General features: G+C 41.5%; 1 protein-coding gene across 1 annotated transcript in view; it reads right to left on the bottom strand.

The window, feature by feature from the left end:
* The window catches only part of plxnb3 (plexin B3), a 183,392-nt gene that overhangs the window by 64,092 nt on the left and 97,269 nt on the right, over nucleotides 1-22,031 (bottom strand). The window contains exons 7-10 of the mRNA XM_062999217.1: nucleotides 11,643-11,802; nucleotides 4,662-4,770; nucleotides 4,128-4,236; nucleotides 310-435 (exon numbers count right to left, since the gene is read on the bottom strand). Coding sequence (XP_062855287.1) covers nucleotides 310-435; nucleotides 4,128-4,236; nucleotides 4,662-4,770; nucleotides 11,643-11,802 — 504 coding nt within the window. The remainder of the gene's footprint in view (nucleotides 1-309; nucleotides 436-4,127; nucleotides 4,237-4,661; nucleotides 4,771-11,642; nucleotides 11,803-22,031) is intronic.

Raw genomic sequence — 22,031 nt, 5'->3', positions numbered from 1 at the left:
CTGCTGTAACAAGTTAATTTCCCTAAGGGGATCAATAAAGTTTTATCTTATCTTATCTTAGTTGGTTAGTAGCACTCTGATGGACTGACAATAAGAAAGCCTCTCTTTTTAACCCAGGAGAGCGGGGTTTTTTTCTGGACTCCTTACAATGGCTGTGGCAATGCAAGAATTCAAAACAAACCATTTAGCAAACGCTCGGACAGTTTTTGCAATATGATTTTTACTCAGAATCATCAAGTTGTTTTTTAACCAGGAGCACTCTATCTTAAGATCAGAAACATAAAAGTACAAATAGAAGTGTAATCTGACCTCAAATATGTCCAGGTTTTTGCCATGCAGTGACAGCTGAGAGTCGACTCCAACCGGAATCAATAAGGAACTTTGTGGAGCCCACACACAGGGGCATGCATCTGCACCACGAGGTTCCAACTCCTCCTGTTATGCACACATGTGACACAGAACACAGACATACAGGGTTAGATGTGTTTGCTAATCGATAACAACACAAATAATCATTTACAATACTAATATACACCGATCAACCATAACATCAAAACCACCTCCTTGTTTCTACACTCACTGTCCATTTTATCAGCTCCACTTACCATATAGAAGCACTTTGTAGTTCTACAATTACTGACTGTTCTCCATCTGTTTCTCTGCATGCTTTGTTAGCCCCCTTTCATGCTGTTCTTCAATGGTCAGGACTCTCCCAGGACCACTACAGAGTAGGTATTATTTGGGTGGTGGGTAATTCTCAGCACTGCAGTGACACTGTCATGGTGGTGGTGTGTTAGTGTGTGTTGTGCTGGTATGAGTGGATCAGACACAGCAGCGCTGCTGGAGTTTTGAAACACCTCACTGTCACTGCTGGACTGAGAATAGTCCACCAACCAAAAACATCCATCCAACAGCGCCCCGTGGGCAGCGTCCTGTGACCACTGATGAAGGTCTAGAAGATGACCAACTCAAACAGCAGCAATAGATGAGCGACCGTCTCTGACTTTACATCTACAAGGTGGACCAACTAGGTAGGAGTGTCTAAAAGAGTGGACAGTGAGTGGACACGGTATTTTAAAACTCCAGCAGTGCTGCTGTGTCTGATCTACTCATAACCAGCACAACACACACTAACACGCCACCACCACACTAACCACCACCCAAATAATACCTACTCTGTGGTGGTCCTGACCCTTGAAGAACAGGGTGAAAGCAAGCTAAAAATGTATGTAGAGAAACAGATGGACTACAGTCAGTAATTGTAGAACTACAAAGTGCTTCTATATGGTAGGTGGAGCTGACAAAATGGACAGTCAGTGTATAAACAAGGAGGTGGTTTTAATGTTATAGCTGATCGGTATGTATAGTGTATAGTTATAATAATGAGAAATGTTCATGCACCAGTAGCTAGGAACACACTAGGCACAAGGCACAACGCATCATAGGCTTTTGAAAACCCATACCAGACATAGCCAATCAAGTCTTTGTAGATGCCTGGCCCGCAAATGGCACAGGTGAGATCAGGGTTCAAATTAGTGGTGAACTAGCGTAATAGACAGCTGAGCCAACTGAGTGTCCTTAAAATGATACGTGTATTGGATAGTTCTATTTCTTACATAAATAAACTTTTCACCACCACTGTATGAGTAACTCGGTACAATCCTGTATTGAAACCTCTGTGTTAAATAGTAAAAGGAAGTATAAGGAGGCAGTGTGGCTTGTTGGTAAAGTACAGGACCACAGATCGAAAGCTTACGGATTTAAGCTTTATCACTGACTTGCTGGGACCTAATGGGCCCTCAACCAGTAATAACATTAGAACTACCAGCCTAATGTATCAAAACGGCTCTGACCAACCAAGACATAAACTCCACAAGACATCTGAAGGAGTCCTGTGGTATAAGGATATTACCAGTAGAGGCTTTAACTTCTGTAAACTGTAGAATTGATTGTCCTAAAAGTGCATTCTGGTACCATTTCTTCTATGGGTAAAAATTGCACACACACCCGGGTGTCCACATAATCTTAGAGGATTTAAGATTTGACTGAACAATCAACCTTCTTCCATGGGCACCATGGGACTGCCTGCAACAATGCAGCCCTGTATACTGACAGGATTAATGCATTGTGTATTGTGACACATTCACTTCATCACCAGGTTTATAATGTTCTGAAATTTGAGCCACTGTAGCTCTTCTGTTGGTGGACCAGATTCCACAGTCTTCATGTTCTCGCTGCCCAACAACCAGTCAGAGGTTCATGGCTTGTGCCTCCTCAAAGCACTGTCGCTGGGTATTCTGAGATACTTCAATCCATTCATTTGGCCATAATGATTTGGCCCTGTTCAGTGTCACTATACTGATCATAACTGGTGCACTCAACCCAAGTAATCCCTGATCATCAAATGCACAACTGGTAGGACACATATATTGATATATTGGGGGTGGTCCTAATATTTTGGTTCATCATTGTATACAGTAATCAGGAAAAATATCACAGTATAGAGGATGTGAGAAAGTAACCTCACGTTTGCACAACACTGATTACAATTCATTAAAGTTTTTAAAGTTCATTTACAGGGAACATTATGGAAAATAAAAACACAAAAAAATAGTTACATGTTCTGGTACATTCAAGTGTTACGTTTTTCAGTATGCTAAATTATAAACATGGTGATTTTAAAAACTACAGATCATTACTGGCTGCTTATGTGCTAATTAAAGTTTACCAGGAGCAGTGCAATAAAAAAAATTAAGCACCATTTTTAGTATGTTTGTATGTTTATTTCTACTTAAAAGTGAAAAGTCTAGGCTGCTCAGGTGGCGCAGTGGTAAAAAACACACGTTGGAACCAGAGCTGGGATCTTGAATACATCGTATTGAATCTCAGCTCTGTCTGCCGGCTAAGGCTGAGTGGCCACATGAACAAGGATTGGCCTGTTGTTCAGATATGGGCGGGACTAAGCCAGATGGGGTCTCTCTCTCTCCCATGACTGGTGCAATTACGACCTCTGCTATCTGAATGATGGCGCCTGCACAGAGATGAGAAAAGAGTGCTCTCAGGGTGTGTCTCTCCGTACACAATGCTGAGCTGCACTGCACTCAGTGTAGTTGATAAGATGCATACGGCATGCTGCCCACGTTTCGAAGGGGGCGTGGGTTAGCTTCGTTCTCCTCAATCAGAGCAGGGATCGGCATTGGTGGAGAGGAAGCATGACGCAATCGGGCAGTTAGACGCACTAAAAAGGGAGAAAAAAGGGGAGAAAATGCATAAAAAAAAAATAAAAATAAAATAAAAGTAAAAAGTCTAGGCAGCGCAGCAGCTCAGGTGGCACAGCAGTAAAATACACTAGCACACCAGAGCTGGGATTTCTAATACGTTGTATCGAATCTCAGCTCTGCCATCCGGGCTGGGAAGCCACATGAACATCGTTTGGCTGCTGTTCATCCAGGGATGGAGCCGGATAGGGACCTCATAACTGAGTGAATTACGACCTCTGTTGGCTGATTGATGGCGTCTGCAAAGAGTACAAGAATAATGCTGATCAGGGTGTGTCTCTTCATGCACGCCTTGTGCAGGTGAAAAAATGCATTCGGCTACTTCACACGTTTTGGAGGGAGCGTGTGTCAGTTCGCTCTCCTCAATCAGGGCAGGGGTCAGCTCCAGTAGAGAGGAGGCATAACGCAACTGGGTAAAAATTGGACGCGCTAAAAATCGGGAGCAAAAAAGAGAAAATGCATTAAAAAAACAAGTGAAAAGTCTATTTTTAATAGAAACAAACACTCCAGGTGAAATTCCAAGCTTTGGGTGTTACTGTAACAATCAGTAGTTTTTAAGATCACCATGATACTACCAAACTAAATACTGTTTGGAATCAGTACACAATCAGTATTGTCATTACTGCACTATGAAGAAAAGCTTTGCGGTTTGAGACACGACCCACGTCAAAGTTGCTGTGATCCGGCAACCCTATTCATGTAGCCGAGTGTCCAGCAATAATAAGGTCAGGAGTGCCCACTATGAACCAGTAAGCAATACTTTGGGAAATCGTTCCTGGTGTGAATACAGGGTGAGACAGGGTACGACACAGAGAGAGACAGAGAGAGTGAGAGACATTAGAATCCTACCTTGTTGTTGTAAATAATGTGTTGCTGGGAGCAGCTGTGATTGTGAGTACAGTGTTCTTCTCGAGCACACCAGTGACACGGCCACACGCTGCTCACACACGCCATGCACCTAGAGCAATAAGGATGATATTACACACACACGCGTGTTCAAACACCCACCCCGCACCTGGAACTACAGAGATCCCATTAACCACCAGCCTACAGCGCTAAATATCCAATTACATATTCATACACGACACAATAACCGGTTTTAAATTAAGTCCTCAAGTTAAATTTGCTCTTTTGAAGCTTAATCAGATCCAATTCAGCTCTGGGGCGTTACTCAATACCAGTGATTTACCCTACCCAAACACACACAAACATGAGTCCCTAAAATCCTGTGTGTTTAGATGAGCTTCGAAAGTTCTTAATTAATGAAATACAGTGAGTCGTGGGTTCGTGCTTCTGATTAATTGGTTTCATAATAATACTCTACAGAGCGTGTTAGTAAGTGTGTGTGTGTGTGTGTGTGTGTGTGTGTGTGTGTGTGCTTACGGTGAGGTAGCGTTGAGCTTGCCTACAGCTTTGCAGTCATAGAAGGTGACATTAGTGTGAGAGATGGCCACTTTTCCGAACATCAGTGCTAGTCTTATAACCATGTGATCTGGAAAAGAGAGGAGAAACATCCTACCATTAGAACCACTACAAAACCAGTAAAGGACAACAAGCTACTTCAGACAGGTGAACTGTCACCCCAGTCTGATGGGCTCTGGAGGACAGTTTCTGTAAGGATGTTCATGTATTTGGCTGCATTCACATGTCTCTTAATTCTTACCAGCACCATGATGCTGCCACCACCATGTTTCACCACAGGGATGGTTGTAGCCTGGTACAGTTTTTCATCAGATACAGAGTGTGTTATTTTAACTAAATACATCAAATTTGTCCAGTCAAAAGATAATCTTTTTTATGCTTTTACTTTGTCATTATGGGTGATTAGGTGTAGATTTATGGTGACACTGGCAATTACATTCATTATCATTAAGAATAAAATCCACAACAAAATAAAAAGTACAAAAAGTCAAGGGGTCTCAACACTTTCTGAATCCACTATATATAAACAGCTTCTATGTACTATTTAATTAGATTTTACCTTTACAAAAAGTAAATAATAACATTAAAACATGTTGTACTTCTTTTGTTGAAGGCCTGGCATGATTTCCATTATTATTAAATGTGAGTTGATGATAAATTGTAATGAAAATATTATATGATCATATTGTTAGGGTCTTATCTGTAATTTTGTCACTTTTAATTTGATATTACAAACCCCATTTCTGAAAAAGTTGGGACATTTTGTAAATTGCAATAAACAGATGATTCTATGATTTGGTAATTTTGTTTAATCTTTATTTACCTAACAAAAGTAGAAAGAAAAGTTTTCCAATGTTTTCACTGATCATTGTATTTTGTAAATATAAACATGTGTAAATTTGATGCCTGAAACACACTCCAAAAAGTTAGGACAGACAAAATAAGAGTGAAAAGTTTATAGAATATTCACGTTACAGTGTTCCACAATAAGCAGGTGAATTGGTAACAGGTGATGAAATCATTATTAGGTATACAGGGAGGATCCACCATAGGATCTTTAGGGCGAAGCAAGCAATGATGGGTCATGGCTTTGCACTGTGTTCCAAATGAGATAATTGTCAATATGTTCAATGAGAACATTACACAACACAAGACTGCAAATAATTTAGGTCTTTCACCGTCTACTTTACATAATATTGTGAAAAGAACTAGGGAATCTGGAGAAATCTCAGTGTAGGGTAAGAACGGAAACCACTGTTGAATGTGTGTGAATTTGAGCTCTCAGAGAAATGCAACCTACAAGTCTATTACACAAAGAAAACGTCGTCCAATAATTTCCTTTGGTATCTATCCATCCATTCATCTATCCATCTTTCTATCCATCTATCTATCTATCCATCCATCCATTTATCCATCTATCCATCCATCCATCTATCCATCCATCCATCTATCCATCCATCCATCCATCCATTTATCCATCTATCCATCCATCCATCCATCTATCCATCCATCTATCTATCCATCTATCTATCCATCCATCTATCTATCCGTCCATCCATCTATCCATCCATCCATCCATCCATCTATCCATCCATCCATCCATCTATCCATCCATCTATCTATCCATCTATCCATCCATCCATCTATCCATCCATCTATTTATCCATCCATCCATCCATCCATCCATCCATCCATCTATCCATCCATCTATTCATCTATTTATCCATCCATCCATCCATCCATCCATCTATCTATCAAATCTTTGAAGAATCACTTCAGAGTTTTCTGGGTCCAAGCTCATCTCATATGGTCCAAAGGACAGTGGAAATGTGCTCTGTGGTCAGATGAGTCCATGGTTCAACTCAAACTGAACATTATGTTTTCTTTGCCAAAGATGACAAGACATATCTAGACTGTTATCAGTGAAAGGTGCAAAGGCTAACATCTGTCACGGTATGGGGGTGCATCAGTGACTTGCTAGGTAACTTCAGTGACTTGCAGTGACGTGTGAAGGTAACACTGACATGGAGGTGTATATTGGGATTTTAGGGAGACACATGCTGGACAGGCCTGCCTGAAGTCCAGATCTGTCTCCTGTTTAAAATGTATGGTGCAGCTTGAATAGGAGAATCAGACGACAGTGATCACAGACTGTTGAGCAGCTAAAGTCTTGAATGAAGCAAGAATGGAGAAAAGATCCACCTGCAAAACTTCAACAATTAGTGTCTTTGGTTCTCAAACCATTAACAAGTCTCTTTAACAGGAAAGGTGATGGGACAGTGCTAAACACACCCTGTCCAAACTTTTTTGGCTTGTGTTGCAAGCATCAGTTTCTAAATTATATTTACAAAAAAACAGTGGTGGTCCGTAAAAACATTGTAAATCTTTTCTTTCTACCTTTATCAGTTAAATTAAGATTCAAAAGACTTAACAGATTACAGATTCTTCTTTTATTGTTTTACAGATTGTTCCAATTCTCCTGAAAATGGGGTTTGTATTTATGTAATAGCAACAAGGTACTTGGGTGGCACAGCTGCCAATTACGCTAGTCCACCACTGAGAACCGGGTCCAAATGGCAGCTGTGAAAATACGTTGGGACAGAGGCATGTTTTTCAATGTATTACATAATATTACATCATATTCTTAATGGTTCGGGAACTGAGGATACCAATCACTAAGTTTTGTAAGTGGAATTTTTGACCATTCGTTCTTGCTTGACTTCTGCTGCTTAACAGTACCTGACTGCAAGTTGTCAAGATTGTCCACATCATGATGTGCCATGTATTTTTAATAGAAGACAGATCTGGACTGCAGGCAGGACAAACACATGCACCAACAATTCAAAAATTTTAATTTGTTTATATTTACAAAACACAATTAAGCTGGTCAGTTAAAACATTAAAAATATAACTTTGTACTTACACTATATTGCCAAAAGTATTCACTCGTCTGCCTTCACACGCATATAAACTTGAGTGACGTCTCATTCTTAATCCATGGGGTTTAATATGATGTTGACCCACTTTTTGCAGCTATAACAGCTTCAACTCTTCTGGGAAGGCTTTCCACAAGGTTTAGGAGTGTGTTTATGGGAATTTTTGACCATTCTTCCAGAAGCGTATTTGTGAGGTCAGACACTGATGTTGGACGAGAAGGCCTGGCTCACAGTCTCCGCTCTAATTCATCCCAAAGGTATTCTATCGGGTTGAGGTCAGGACTCTGTGCAGGCCAGTCAAGTTCTTCCACACCAGACTCACTCATCCATGTCTTTATGGACCTTGCTTTGTGCACTGGTGCGCAGTCATGTTGGAACAGGAAGAGACCATCCCCAAACTGTTCCCACAAAGATGGGAGCATGAAATTGTTCAAAATCTCTTAGTATACTGAAGCATTAAGAGTTCCTTTCACTGGAACTAAGGGGCCGAGCCCAACTCCTAAAAAACAACCCCACACCATAATCCCCCCTCCACCAAACTTTACACTCGGCACAGTGCAGTCAGACAAGTACCGTTCTCCTGGCAACCGCCAAACCCAGACTCGTCCATCAGATTGCCAGGCGGAGAAGACTCCAGAGAACACGTATCCACTGCTCTAGAGTCCAGTGGCGGCGTGCTTTACACCACTACATCCGACGCTTTGCATCACGCTTGGTGATGTAAGGCTTGGATGCAGCTGCTCGGCCATGGAAACCCATCCCATGAAGCTCTCTACACATTGTTCTTGAGCTAATCTGAAGGCCACATAAAGTTTGGAGGCCTGTAGCGATTGACTAAGAAAGTTGGCGACCTCTGCGCAATATGCGCCTCAGCATCCGCTGACCCCGCTCTGTCATTTTACGTGGTCTACAACTTGGTGGCTGAGTTGCTGTTGTTCCCAATAGCTTCCACTGACAGTTGACTGTGGAATATTTAGTAGCAAGAAATTTCACGACTGGACTTGAATACTTTTGGCAATATAGTGTGTGTCAGTTTAATAAAGTTTCAATAGAATTAACAGATCATAGATTCTTGTTTTTGTTAGTTTTTTAAAATGTTCCAACTTTTCCAGAAATGTGTTTTCTCTTTCAGTGATTTCTGTTTTTGCAAACAATCTGATGTGCATATTATTTCAGATTATAGCATATAATACAACATTTTGTAAAAGGCACTGAATTCCCATCAGGAGTCACAATATGAGCCTTTAATAGACAATTGCAAACTATTTAGAACCAATCACTGGTCATCTGTGAAAGCATTTATATTAACAACATGAAAAACATACATTACAGAGTCAGCACAAGCTTTCATATTTCTTACATGTTGCCACTGAATTATAAGCATGTGATATTTGCTGCCTGGAGCAATATTTCTTGGTGAGGCCTCACAATGGCGTCCTTTAAGACACATGAAGTCTCATAATCTTTTTAAACTGTTTCACATGGCAGCTGATTGTGCCTGGACTGAGGCACTAATACCTCTATTGTGTATACACGAGCTTACAGTCATATGTGTTTATAACACACTCTCTGACTTGTAGCCATGAAAAGCTCTAATGCTACTGACTCTGAATTTTAAATCTAACATGAAGAAATGTGAGCTATTTATAAGTATTTCTCCCTGTTTTGTGTTGTTTCTGTTCCTAAAAGCATCCCATAATCATGATTCTACTACCACAATGTTTAAAGATGGGAAAGGTGTTACCTGAATGTTGGATTTCTGCCACACATAAATCACTAAATACAAGTTTGGAATATCTTTAAAGAAGGGCTGCTTACTTACAGCTCTTCCATAGTTGTCTTTTTGGTGTAACACCTTGGCTATGGTTGATCCATAAACTTTTAATTGCAGCCACAGGCTTCTCCAACTCATTTAGAGCAACAGTTGGTGTCACAATAGGAGTGCAGCACATCCACTTCCAGTTTGGATTGGTGGCTTGACCTAGCTCGTGTGGCTGGTGTTTTTTATTTTCTCTTCTTCTTAATAAAGAACCAAAGTAAGCTGTGGGTTATGTTCAGTTTCTTTGAGATGGTCTGGTTTTTGTCTTTTAATTGCTATTATAAAATCACTGGCTTGTTTCAAATGCTCATTAATGTTATTTTGATTTAGGCTATTAAGCAGTATACTATGGCACCTTGTTAACATGAGCTTTTTTATTTATTTGTACACTGATCAGCCATAACAATAAAACCACCTCCTTCCATTTTATACCACTCACTGTCCATTTTATCAGCTCCACTTACCATATAGAAGCACTTTGTAGTTCTACAATTACTGACTGTAGTCCATCTGTTTCTCTACATACCTTTTTTAGCCTGCTTTCACCCTGTTCTTCAATGGTCAGGACCCCCACAGGACCACCACAGAGCAGGTATTATTTAGGTGGTGGATCATTCTAAGCACTGCAGTGACACTGACATGGTGGTGGTGTGTTAGTGTGTGTTGTGCTGGTATGAATGGATCAGACACACTGGCTCACTGTCCACTCTATTAGACACTACTACCTATAGCTGGTTCACCTTGTAGATGTAAAGAAAGAGATGATCGCTCTATTGCTGCTGTTTGAGTTGGTCATCTTCTAGACCTTCATCAGTGGTCACAGGCTGCTGCCTACGGGGCGCTGTTGGCTGGATGTTTTTGGTTGGTGGACTATTCTCAGTCCAGCAGTGACAGTGAGGTGTTTCAAAACTCCAGCAGCGCTGCTGTGTCAGATCCACTCATACCAACACAACACACACTAACACACCACCACCATGTCAGTGTCACTGCAGTGGCGAGAATGATCCACAGCCCAAATAATACCTACTCTGTAGTGGTCCTGGGAGAGTCCTGACCATTGAAGAACAGCATGAAAGGGGGCTAACACAGCATACAGAGTAACAGATGGACTCTGTTTTGTAATTGTAGAATTACAAAGTGCTTCTATATGGTAAGTGGAGCTGATAAAATGGACAGTGAGTGTAGAAACAAGGAGGTGGTTTTAATGTTATGGCTGATCAGTGTAGACAGTGCCTAGCTGGTAGTTAAGTCTGCCGCTGCCAAGTCTGGACGTGAAAAAAGCCAGCAACCCAGCCTCAGCAAGGCAATTTTGAGCAAATGACCAATGTAATGGATCAAATGTTAGACCAGCAGAGGCTACAACCATCACTTGATTGACCTCAATAGAGAACACCTGTAAACCAGTGTGCCCTATGGCCCAAACAGAACAGAAGAAAGAAAAAACTAGTTGGTATAAGCATCCACTCATTACTTGTGGTTAAAACAATGTATGTCCAAACAGTCATTTTCAGTGTTAGTCCTTAAAGCAGAGTGATATTAAAGTTCACTGTTTTCATTCATGATGTTCCTAATGACTGCCTAGCATTATTGTAATAAGATTTAGCCAACAATCACTTAAACCCAAATTTTGCCATGCCTTATCTACGGAAATGCCTCATTCCCAAAGCACATATACATGACAAAAAAACAAATTAAGAAAATTATTCCCCAGTGTAATTCCTGTTTTGAAATCAACGGTTGGTTGGCAGGCTAAATCTGCCTTATGCCTAGTTCACACTACACGATTTTTGCCCTGATTTTCGCTTGCCGACAGGTCGCCGCTAGATGTGGCAGCTCGGATCCAAATTGGCGTTCGCGCGGGGCTTGAAAAACGGCTCTCTGTCGCTATGTGTGAACGACTCAGAATCATGTAGTGTGAAAGGTGTTGTGATCAGGTTGTGATTGTTGTGAACGCAAATTACAGAAGGTAAACCAGGGGGAGGAGTTGTAAATGTGTGGAACACATGCATAATCTAGTTTACATCAGAATACATTGGCACACACACAAGCTTTACAGTATTTGTGACTTATCGTCCACGCCAAACCATAACACCAACATTGTCTTGCAAAAAATATTTATCTGACTTCCAACTCTCAAGAGATCAAGTTTTTTAGAGTGAACTTAGCATTAACAGCAGGACCACTTACCACTGCCCTGTGGGCTCAGAGGGAGAAGCATAGGTGAAGGTGACTGACAGTTGATTGTGTTCCCCTTTACAACGGCAGGCTCGGTGGGCAAATTTCCGAAAGCACAAGATAGCGAGTCATTTTCAGACAATGCTGGCAGTGGCTGCACAGCAAAAGAAACCTGGAAGAGAAAGAGTAAAGCACATGAAAAAAGCTTCAGGCATGTTGTAGCTCAGCGCCTTGCCGGGGCTGCTTCTCTGAACACTGAGCAGAAATCTAGCCACTTATTTCCTTACTGAAAAGCCATGATTCTTTTTTTTTTTAACAGTGTCTGTTTCCACGGTGGCAGAGTAATGAAAGATTTTCAGCTATCCAGTGTGTGCTGTCAGGCTGCTGTATTCAGCTGGGTGCGAGTAATGAGTAAATTGGGGTGTTGGGGTGTGCTGAGGTGGATGGCGTGTCAGACTGTCTCACGCTGACTGACAACTAATTCCATAAATGCTAATTACACTGGCAGTGGTCAAAACAATGACAAACGTTACACTCCCTAAATACAGAGTTTGAGCTTTTCAGTAGATTCCCCGTCATTTACTGCACACTGTCAGGAGTTGTGCTTGTGGCTGCCGGCGTGTGAAACTCAAATGAAATGTCAAGGGAATTCTGTGTGTTTAATTGAGCTTCTTACCATGGTAGTGTCTAAGTTTAGATCACTCACAAACATGGCAAAACATGTGCCCATTACAGTGCCTGCCAAACCTACTGACACAGAAGAAAATACTGGGTGCTTGTGCACAGAAAAAGCATAAAAAGTGTTACTGTTAAAATATTCACCTAATTAGAACAGCAATTATATAAAAAAAAATTAAAAAAAAATTTACTGTAAAAGCATTTTTGTAATTGACTGTTTGCTCTCTACTTGTCATAAACATAAGTCGTGTATGATTGCTATTCATTAGCCTGGTGTAATTCCATCCCTTACTGATGCAATGGCGACTGGAAAACTTAGTGTTGTCTGTAATGAGACTACCTGCCGTAAAGATTGGCCGGGGGGCTTAGTTACGAAATCCTGTCCCTCTGACTTTCCAAAATTTGGCTGGCAGATAGGGCATGAAATGAAAGATAATTGACATGTCAGTTCCTCTTAACTGACAGTCACATGTGATGTGCAGAGCGTTAATTCAAGTGCTCCAGGTGGAAGAGTTTCTATATATTGTGGTTTCTCCCTCAGAAACTTGTCAAGTTCTTTTGTTTTGCCACCTGCTCTTCCTCTGGACCGTGATGCTGGGCTAGGTTCTGTCTGGTCTTCTGCTGGCCTTAATACTTAATAATTTCATAGTAACCTGACATATAATGTGGTGCTTTCGGGACTCACTATGGAACTCTTCTGGAGAGCAAACTGCCCCAGAAGTAGACTGATATCTTTTTCGGGAGCAAAACCCCACCTGTAAATCAAATTTCGAACGTCGCCAGCACCATTTGGTGGGGCAGTGGTGCCGTTCATGCACTGCCATGCTTGGCTTGTTTTGAGGGTTCCCTATCTTTCCTCATTTTTTCAGTCTTCTCATCTCATATTCTAACAACCAGTTCTAAGTACTTTCATAAATGCTAATTCCACAAATGCTAATTACACTGGCATTACACTCCCTAAATACACAGTTTAAGCTTTTCAGTAACTTTACCATCATTTACTGCACACTGAAAGGAATTGTGCTTGTGGCTGCCGACACGTAAAACTTAAAATGAAATGTCAAGGGAATTGCTCAGAAGTAGCATGATATCTCTTTTTCTGGAGTGGAACCACAGCTGTAAATCCAAGTTCGGCATGGTCCGCGCTATTTGCTTGCTGAGACTGTGGTGCCATTCGTGCACTGCCATCCTTACATTGTTTTGAGGTTGCTTTATCTTTTCTCATTTTCTAGAACTGGGTTGTCACAGATGGACAGATTAGCCTACCATATTGTAACAACCAGTTCTCAGTACTGCGCTCTTCCTGTTCTATCTACTCTCTCCATTGCAGGCTGCGGATGGTTTTTGTATATTTTCTTTTTGTTTCTTTGTTTCTGTTATTTTTGCCACAACTTTTATTTACGATTGTCCTTTTTTTCTTTTTTTTTGTGACGGGAGAGGTGCAACCCGTCCCGTCACAGATTTCTCTCTAAATTCCAACTTTCAACTGGGCTGACCATTTTAAAGCCTGGATAAAGTTTAGTGATTTTGCCTCAAAAGCACAGTCACAATAATCCAATTTTGACTACAAAACTTATATGTGGGTGTCGCGCTGCAAGATAGGTCTTGAGAACCTGGGTTTAAGCCTTGTGTTCAGGCTTTTTTAAATCGAGTTAAATTGAAAAGTACAATGCGGACACTTTTTTCCCCTCAGCAGCGTTTAAAAGCTATTTAGCTACAGTTTATCTTTTTGTCAAGAATTATAGGAAAACAACATGATAAACTCTTTCACTTTTAAGAGCCCAGCATTAGGCAATTGTAGCTTTTTACTTTTGCACTTTCATTACTTCATTAGCACAGTAAGCATGACTGAACTGGATGTCAACTGAATCACTTAGCTTTGTCACCATCTATACAATGAGAATGGATATCTGATTTAAATATAGACTTAAATGTGGGTGCAAACAAAGTTCTATTAGGGAAATAAAAACTTTGCTTTAAATGTAATCCAATCAAAGCCTCCTGAAAACTGGTGCAATAACGAATTTAAGTGAATACACGAAGTAAATATATATTTAAAAAATAGCAGCTAAATTCATCAAAATATATGCATTATGAACTGAACTGGAGCAAAAAAAGCATAACACCAGTGCCTTCAAATCCCTATGAGGGAACTGAATAAAATGGTAAACCTGCTTCTAAAAGATTTATTTGAAGATGTGTTGTTTAAAATATGATTCAAATGCCGCTCAGGTGGCGCAGCAGTAAAAAAACACTAGTACACCAGAGCTGGGATCTTGAATACATCATATCGAATCTCAGCTCTGCCATCCATGCATACATGAACAACGGTTGGCTGCTGTTCACAGGGTGGGACAAGCCGGACCAGCGTTCCTCATAACTGATGCAATTATGACCTCTGCTGGCTGATTGATGGCGCCTGCGCAGAGTTGAGGGATAATGCTGATCAGGGTGTGGCTCTCCCTGCACAAGGATGATCCGCATATGAATTTGCCTCGTGCAGGTAAAAACACTGCACACGTGTCGGAGGGGGGGAGTGTCAGTTGCGAAGCTCCTTAGTCAGCGATGGAGGGTTGTATTGGTAGAGGTAAAACATAACCCAATCAGGGTAATAGGATACAACTACAGTACATTAGAGGAGAAAATTGGAAGAAAAAATTGGAGAAAAAAATATATGATTCAAAATGTGTTCAAAATAAAACTCCTTTGGTGTTAGAAACATTTGTGGGGGGTGAGCTTGTGGAGGGTGAGCTTGTGGAGGGTGTACTCAAATTCTGTGCAGTTTATAGCCAACTTTTGCATAGACTTTCCCCAAACACATCTGATATTTCTCTTATTTCATCCCAAAAATCCTGCTTTGACCTTTGCCATATACACATTAGTTATTAATATCAAATCTAAATATCATTGGATAAATAAACAACTGAACTCTTTTACAGACACAGTTTGATATTAAAATGTCACTAGAGGCTCCAGGGACGTACACAGACATTCTGAGGGAGCACAACTGAGTTGCGTTGGAAAACCATTTTGCCCACCACTACATACTGTATTTATTTGCATGCCTAGCTTAATAAAATTTAAACAATGTTGGCAAACACAAAACAACGAGCAAGCTGGAAGTCTTTAAAAATGTAGTTTGAATATTCTTATCATTTCATCAATGGGAGCCCATTAGCAGGAAGAAGAATCCCGCAGGCTGATTAGAAAAGCTATTATAACAACAGCTGCAGGGAAAAAGCCTCACATTATATCTGCATACACCACAAACTCATCACTGCATTTTTCTAGAGGAGAATTAATGATCTAGTAATGTGATCATATGACCATGTGTGACACAAACATCTGGTTTTATAGAGGAAAATGGCTGGATACAAAGATAAAGAAGTGCAAATATTTTTTATTAAGAGGTGGCGTATGAGATGGCTCAGTGGGTAGAACTGTCGCCTCACAGCTAGAAGATCTTGGGTTCGATTACCAGGGGTCCTTTCTTTGTGGAGTTTGCAAGTTCTCCCCTTGTCTGAATGGATTTCCTCTGGTTAACTGAATTGGAGATACAAAATTATCTGTGACGCTGTAACTACCTGTCTTGTAATGAATGTAACCAAAGTGTAAAGCATGACATTAAAATCCTAACAAATATATACACCGACCAGGCTTAACATTATGACCATTGACAGGTGAAGTGAATAACACTGATTATCTCTTCATCACGGCACCTGTTAGTGGGTGGGATATATTAGGCAGCAAGTGAACATTTTATCCTCAAAGTTGATGCGTTAGAAGCAGGAAAAATGGCCAAGCGTGAGGATTTGAGCGAGTTTGACAAGGGCTAGATGGTGATGGATAGATGACTGGGTCAGAGCATCTCCAAAACTGCAGCTCTTGTGGGGTGTTCCCGGTCTGCAGAGGTCAGTATCTATTAAAAGTGTTCCAAGTAAGGAACAGTGGTAAACCAATGACAGGGTCATGGGCGGTCAAGGCTCATTGATGCACGTGGGGAGCGAAGGCTGGCCCGTGTGGTCCGATCCAACAGACGAGCTACTGTAGCTCAAATTGCTGAAGAAGTTAATGCTGGTTCTGATAGAAAGGTGTCAGAATACACAGTGCATCACAGTTTGATGTGTATGGGGCTGCATAGCTGCAGACCAGTCAGGGTGCCCATGCTGACCCCTGTCCACCGCCGAAAGTGCCAACAATAGGCACGTGAGCATCGGAAGTGGACCACAGAGCAATGAAAGAAGGTGGCCTGGTCTGATGAATCACGTTTTCTTTTACATCACGTGGATGGCCGGGTGCGTGTGCATCACTTACCTGGGGAACACATGGCACCAGGATGCACTATGGGAAGAAGTCAAGCCGGCGGAGGCAGTGTGATGCTTTGGGCAATGTTCTGCTGGGAAACCTTGGGTCCTGCCATCCATGTGGATGTTACTTTGACACGTACCACCTACCTAAACATTGTTGCAGACCTTGTACACCTTTTCATGGAAACGGTATTCCCTGATGGCTGTGGCCTCTTTCAGCAAGATAATGCGCCCTGTCACAAAGCAAAAATCGTTTGAGGTGTTGACTTGGCCTCCAAATTTCCCAGATCTCAATCCAATCGAGCATCTGTGGGATATTTTGGACAAACAAGTCCGATCCATGGAGGCCCCACCTCACAACTTACAGGAGTTAAAGTGCTAACATCTTGGTGTCAGATACCCCAGCACACCTTCAGGGGTCTAGTGGAGTCCATGCCTTGACGGGTCAGGGCTGTTTTGGCAGCAAAAGGGGGACCAACACGATATTAGGAAGGTGATCATGTTATGCCTAATCGGTTTAAATAAATAAGATTGAACAAATGTTTTTTCTCTTTCTTTAGTAATTGAAGTGAATGTAGACGAGTTGCCAAAATATGTAGACAACTCTCGTGACTAGGTGATTCTGATATTTTAGACAAATTATATGTTATCAGGTAAATAAAATATACATATAATATACAGAATAAATTGTACTGACTTTAATGTGGCACTCTTACACAGTGCATATTCAGTTCATTAAATTTAAGCCCCACTCAAATAAGGTTATTGTAAGATAGAAACATCTAAAAGCAACAATAACTCAGCCTTCATACACAAGGTGGCACAGCGGGATAATCCACTAGCACACCAGCGCCGAGATTATGAGCTCCTGGGTTCGAATTTTTGCTCTGTTCGGCGGCGGGGTGCCCTCTAGCAGGCACAATTGGTTAATGCCTGCAGCAGACAAAATTGGCTTCCAGTCTGCTGGGTGCAAAAGACTGGACTAAGGGGTGGGGTTATCAACGTGGTGTAGGGACCCTGGAGGAGCGGAGATCGGGGCGTGGCTCTCCATACGTGAAGCTGACCTCACGAGTAAATCCACCAAAGTATGGGTGAATAAGGACTGGCTACGCTAAATGGGTAGAAAACGATAATGGCATAAAACGATAATCAAAACAAGCTGATACACAAATGTAAGATTACATGTTCACAATGGTATACAATGGGTGTGTTCGAAAACCTAGGGAGCTGCCTTGCTGTCTTACTGTCTACATAGGCAGCTGACTTAGTAGAGAGGATTCTAATAAGTCAGTGACTTAAAAGGCAGGTTATTCGAACGCACTACTTAGATAGCGATTCCATCGGGTTTAGCATTTCGCGTTTAGCATTTAGCATCTCGCCATGTAATAATTCCAGTGGTAGAAAAATGATGCAGTTAGGCTCTGGAGTGATAAATTATTTTGAGTAATGGCATGATTTTTAGGTGTCGACTGTTCATAAACAACTGATCAGTTATTGTTTTTGAGACAGACTAAAGAGGCAGAATTCTTGCATCAGTGTTTACACTTGTTCTCCATTTGAAACAAAAGATAACTTAGTTAATAAAAACTGTTGCTTTAGGCAATGCTGATGGGGATAAAAATCATATGGGGTTGGAGTATGAAAAAGCTATTTTATCTAGTAAAACTGGAAATATTGCACTATGTTGCAGCCCCCTCCTGTCAAAATCAATCCTTTTATATAGTCATCAAACACACACGTCATTTCTTCTGTTCCTTTGTTTATCACATTTTTAGAGTGACAATTTAGGTGTGTTTTTGAATTTATTGACAGGCATGTTTCAAAGCTCTGGTTTGGGGTATTACAGTAATTTCAGTCGTCTGACTCAAAGTAAAACGTGTTAGTTTTTGTCTGCAGGTTTAAATGTTTGTCTAACGTGGCTAAGCATGTCTCTACACAATGACACGTACTAATAAAGCTGGAGGACATGAGTCCGGTCTTGAGAAATGGTCTTAATATTGTTCTAATCTTCCATATTACTGATTTCAGTTTATTCCAAACTGACTGACACTTGCTATATGCAGAAAAGTAAATACTGCTGACAGTCTTCAGAGTTCTGTGTTTAAACAAAAAACTTGCATTACATTCATCATCATTTATTGTCTGTTTTACCACCTTTTACTGCTTTATCCCATTTATGGTCGCAGCGTGTACAACTGCTGGGTCTGGGTGAAAGACAGGAATTTTACAAGTCCATCACAGGCACACACACCTAGGGGGACTTTAGTATCTCCAGTTTGTTTGTTTGTTTAGTAGGATTTTAATGTCACGTTTTACACTTTGGTTACATTCATGACAGGAACGGTAGTTACTCATAACACACGATTTATCAGTTCACAAGGTTATATCAAACACAGTCATGGATAATTTAGTATCTCCACTTCACCTCACTTGCATGTCTTTGGACTGTGGGAGGAAACCGGAGCGCCCGGAAGAAACCCACGCAGACACGGGGAGAACATGCAAACTCCACACAGGATCCGGACCACCCCACCTGGCGATCAAACCCGGGACCTTCTTGCTGCGAGGCGACAGTGCTACCCACTTAGCCACCGTGCCGCCCCTAGTATCTCCAGTTACCCTGACAGCATGTCTTTGGACTGTAGGAGGAAACTGGAGCACCAACCAGATGGAAACCCACACAGACATGGAGGGAACATGCAAACTCCACACAGAATGGACCCAGACTGCTCCACCTGGGAATGGAACTCAGGACCTTCTTGCTGTGAGGTGACAGTGCTACCCCCCGAGCCAACGTGCCACCCCAACTTGCATTACACACAGAGGTAATACATATTAACATTAGATCAATACATAAACTCCAAAGCCAACTTGTTTTAAACAGGATGAAACCAACATTAGGGATAACCAACAACTGCATTTAAGACAGTCTAATACAACAGAAACATATTGAGACTGTACTCACTGATGCGGCGGTATGCCTTATAAGGCCGAGTAATTGGTTTGTCACTTAGAACAATGTCTGGGTTAACACTACCATGTGTTCAGAAACTGTAACAGCAACAAGCATTCCCTTGGGTTTTACAACATTTGAGAACTTGTGTTTGTCCAGCACACTGTGTGCATTCAGATTAGATTAGGTTTGCCAGGCCTATGTGCCCAAACTGTCCTAAAAGCAGCCCAGTGGATGACTGTTAAAAAATCCCTAAATTGCAACACGAGTCTGTGGTCTCATACAGTGCTTGAAGTGGGAAGGAAAAGTGTCAGTACTTTTCTTATTCAGTCGGTATCAGCAAATCATTCATTATTACACAATTGGGTGCCCAGGTGGTAATTATTGAACCTCAGCTCTGCTACCGATGGGCTGGGCACCCTATAGCAGGCATAAATGACAATAAAAGACAAAATTGGCCATTTAAAGTGTGCCGGGAGGGTAAAAGACCGGACCAATGTAGGTGAGGTCTTCGTCGCTGTGTAAGGACTTTGGTTAGTAGCCCGAGGCGCATGTGGAGGAGTGCAGAGATCAGTGTGTGGCTCTCTGTGCGCGAATACCGGCCTCATGAGCGAATTCACCGAATGTGTGGGCGAAAAAGAAGGGGTCGGTGTACTGCGCACGCATCGAAGGGAGCGTGAGGCAGGCGAATATATCCTCCTCGGACATGATCGGAGTCTCCAGCAGCGGAAGACGTATTGACTATGCTAAATTGGGAGAAAAAGGGTAAAATGCATAAACAAAATAGCAAAAAAATTAAAAAAAAGTAAAAAATTACTGTATTACTAAATTAATGTAACTTAGACTAGCATTAACATTACTTGTGTTGTAGTAGACTTGTTGAGGGAACGAGAACAAGTGTGCCTCACATAAAGCACCCTGTGTAATAATGTTTATATACAGCCATTATGAATTACCCAGAACCTGATATGCAGAGGGCAACAAAAATAAGTCAGGATACACCAAAGAGTGTTGGTATTGCTAACTGGTGAGTACTGGCCCACTTCAGGCACTGGTCTCACATTACTATAAAAATTTAAATAGAATAGAATGCCTTTATTTGTCATTTATACATATACAGACGTACGGTACAACAGACTTCTTTCTTCACACATCCCAGCTTGTTTTTTTGGAAGCCGGGATCAGAGCACAGGGTCAGCCAGTGTACGGCGCCCCTGGAGCAGAGAGGGTTAAGGACCTTGCTCAAGGGCCCAACAGTGGCTGCATGGCAGAGCTGGGATTCGAACTCTCAACCTGGTAGTTGATGGCCCAAAGCTCTACCCACCAAGCTATGAGCACAAGTAGAGAAATTAATTATGACAAATACACCGATTGGGCATAACATTATGACCCCCTCCTTGTTTCTACACTCACTGTCAATTTTATCAGCTCCACTTACCATATAGAAACACTTTGTAGTCCATATGTTTCTCTGCATGCTTTGTTAGCCTCCTTTTATGCTGTTCTTTAATGGTCAGGACCCCCACAGGACCACTACAGAGTAGGTATTATTTAGTTGGTGGATCATTCTCAGCACTGCTGTGTGTTAGTGTGTGTTGTGATGGTATGAGTGGATGAGACACAGCAATGCTGCTGGAGTTTTTAATCACCTCACTGTCACTGCTGGACTGAGAATAGTCCGCCAACCAAAAATATACAGCCAACAGCGCCCTGTGGGCAGTGTCCTGTAACCACTGATGAAGGTCTAGTAAATGACCAACTCAAACAGCAGCAATAGATGAGCGATCGTCTCTGACTTTACATCTACAAGGTGGACCAACTAGGTAGGAGTGTCTAACAGAGTGGACAGTGAGTGGACACGGTATTTAAAAACTCCAGCAGCGCTGCTGTGTCTGATCCACTCATTCCAGCACAACACACACTAACACACCACCACCATGTCAGTGTCACTGCAGTGCTGAGAATGATCCACCACCTACATAATATCTGCTCTGTAGTGGTCCTGTGGGGGTCCTGACCATTAAAGAACAGGGTAAAAGCAGGTTAAAAAAGTATGTAGAGAAACAGATGGACTACAGTCAGTAATTGTAGAACTACAAAGTGCTTCTATATGGTAAGTGAAGCTGATAAAATGGACAGTGAGTGTAGAAACAAGGAGGTGGTTTTAATGTTATGGCTGATCAGTGTATATACTGTATATATGAAAGAGAAAGCACAATTCGCATGTTGCTATTTTTTTATTTTACAAAACACACAATAATTTTGGCCAAACTGCAGTATAACTGCACCTCAGTTCCCAGCTTAGTAAAATTACTCTGCACTATTTTTTTTATTAAACTGGCAGTGTATCCTCAAAACAAATTGTAATACAGCGTGGGCTGTCCAGAGTGAACCGAGTTCAAAATGCAAAATCATTTTTCACACGTGACTTACTATTATTTATTTCGAGCAGGTAAACTGCGC

This window comes from Trichomycterus rosablanca, chromosome 7 (assembly GCF_030014385.1).
Source record: "Trichomycterus rosablanca isolate fTriRos1 chromosome 7, fTriRos1.hap1, whole genome shotgun sequence".
Taxonomy (NCBI): Eukaryota; Metazoa; Chordata; class Actinopteri; order Siluriformes; family Trichomycteridae; genus Trichomycterus; species Trichomycterus rosablanca.
This window is presented reverse-complemented; position numbering and strand designations above follow the sequence as displayed.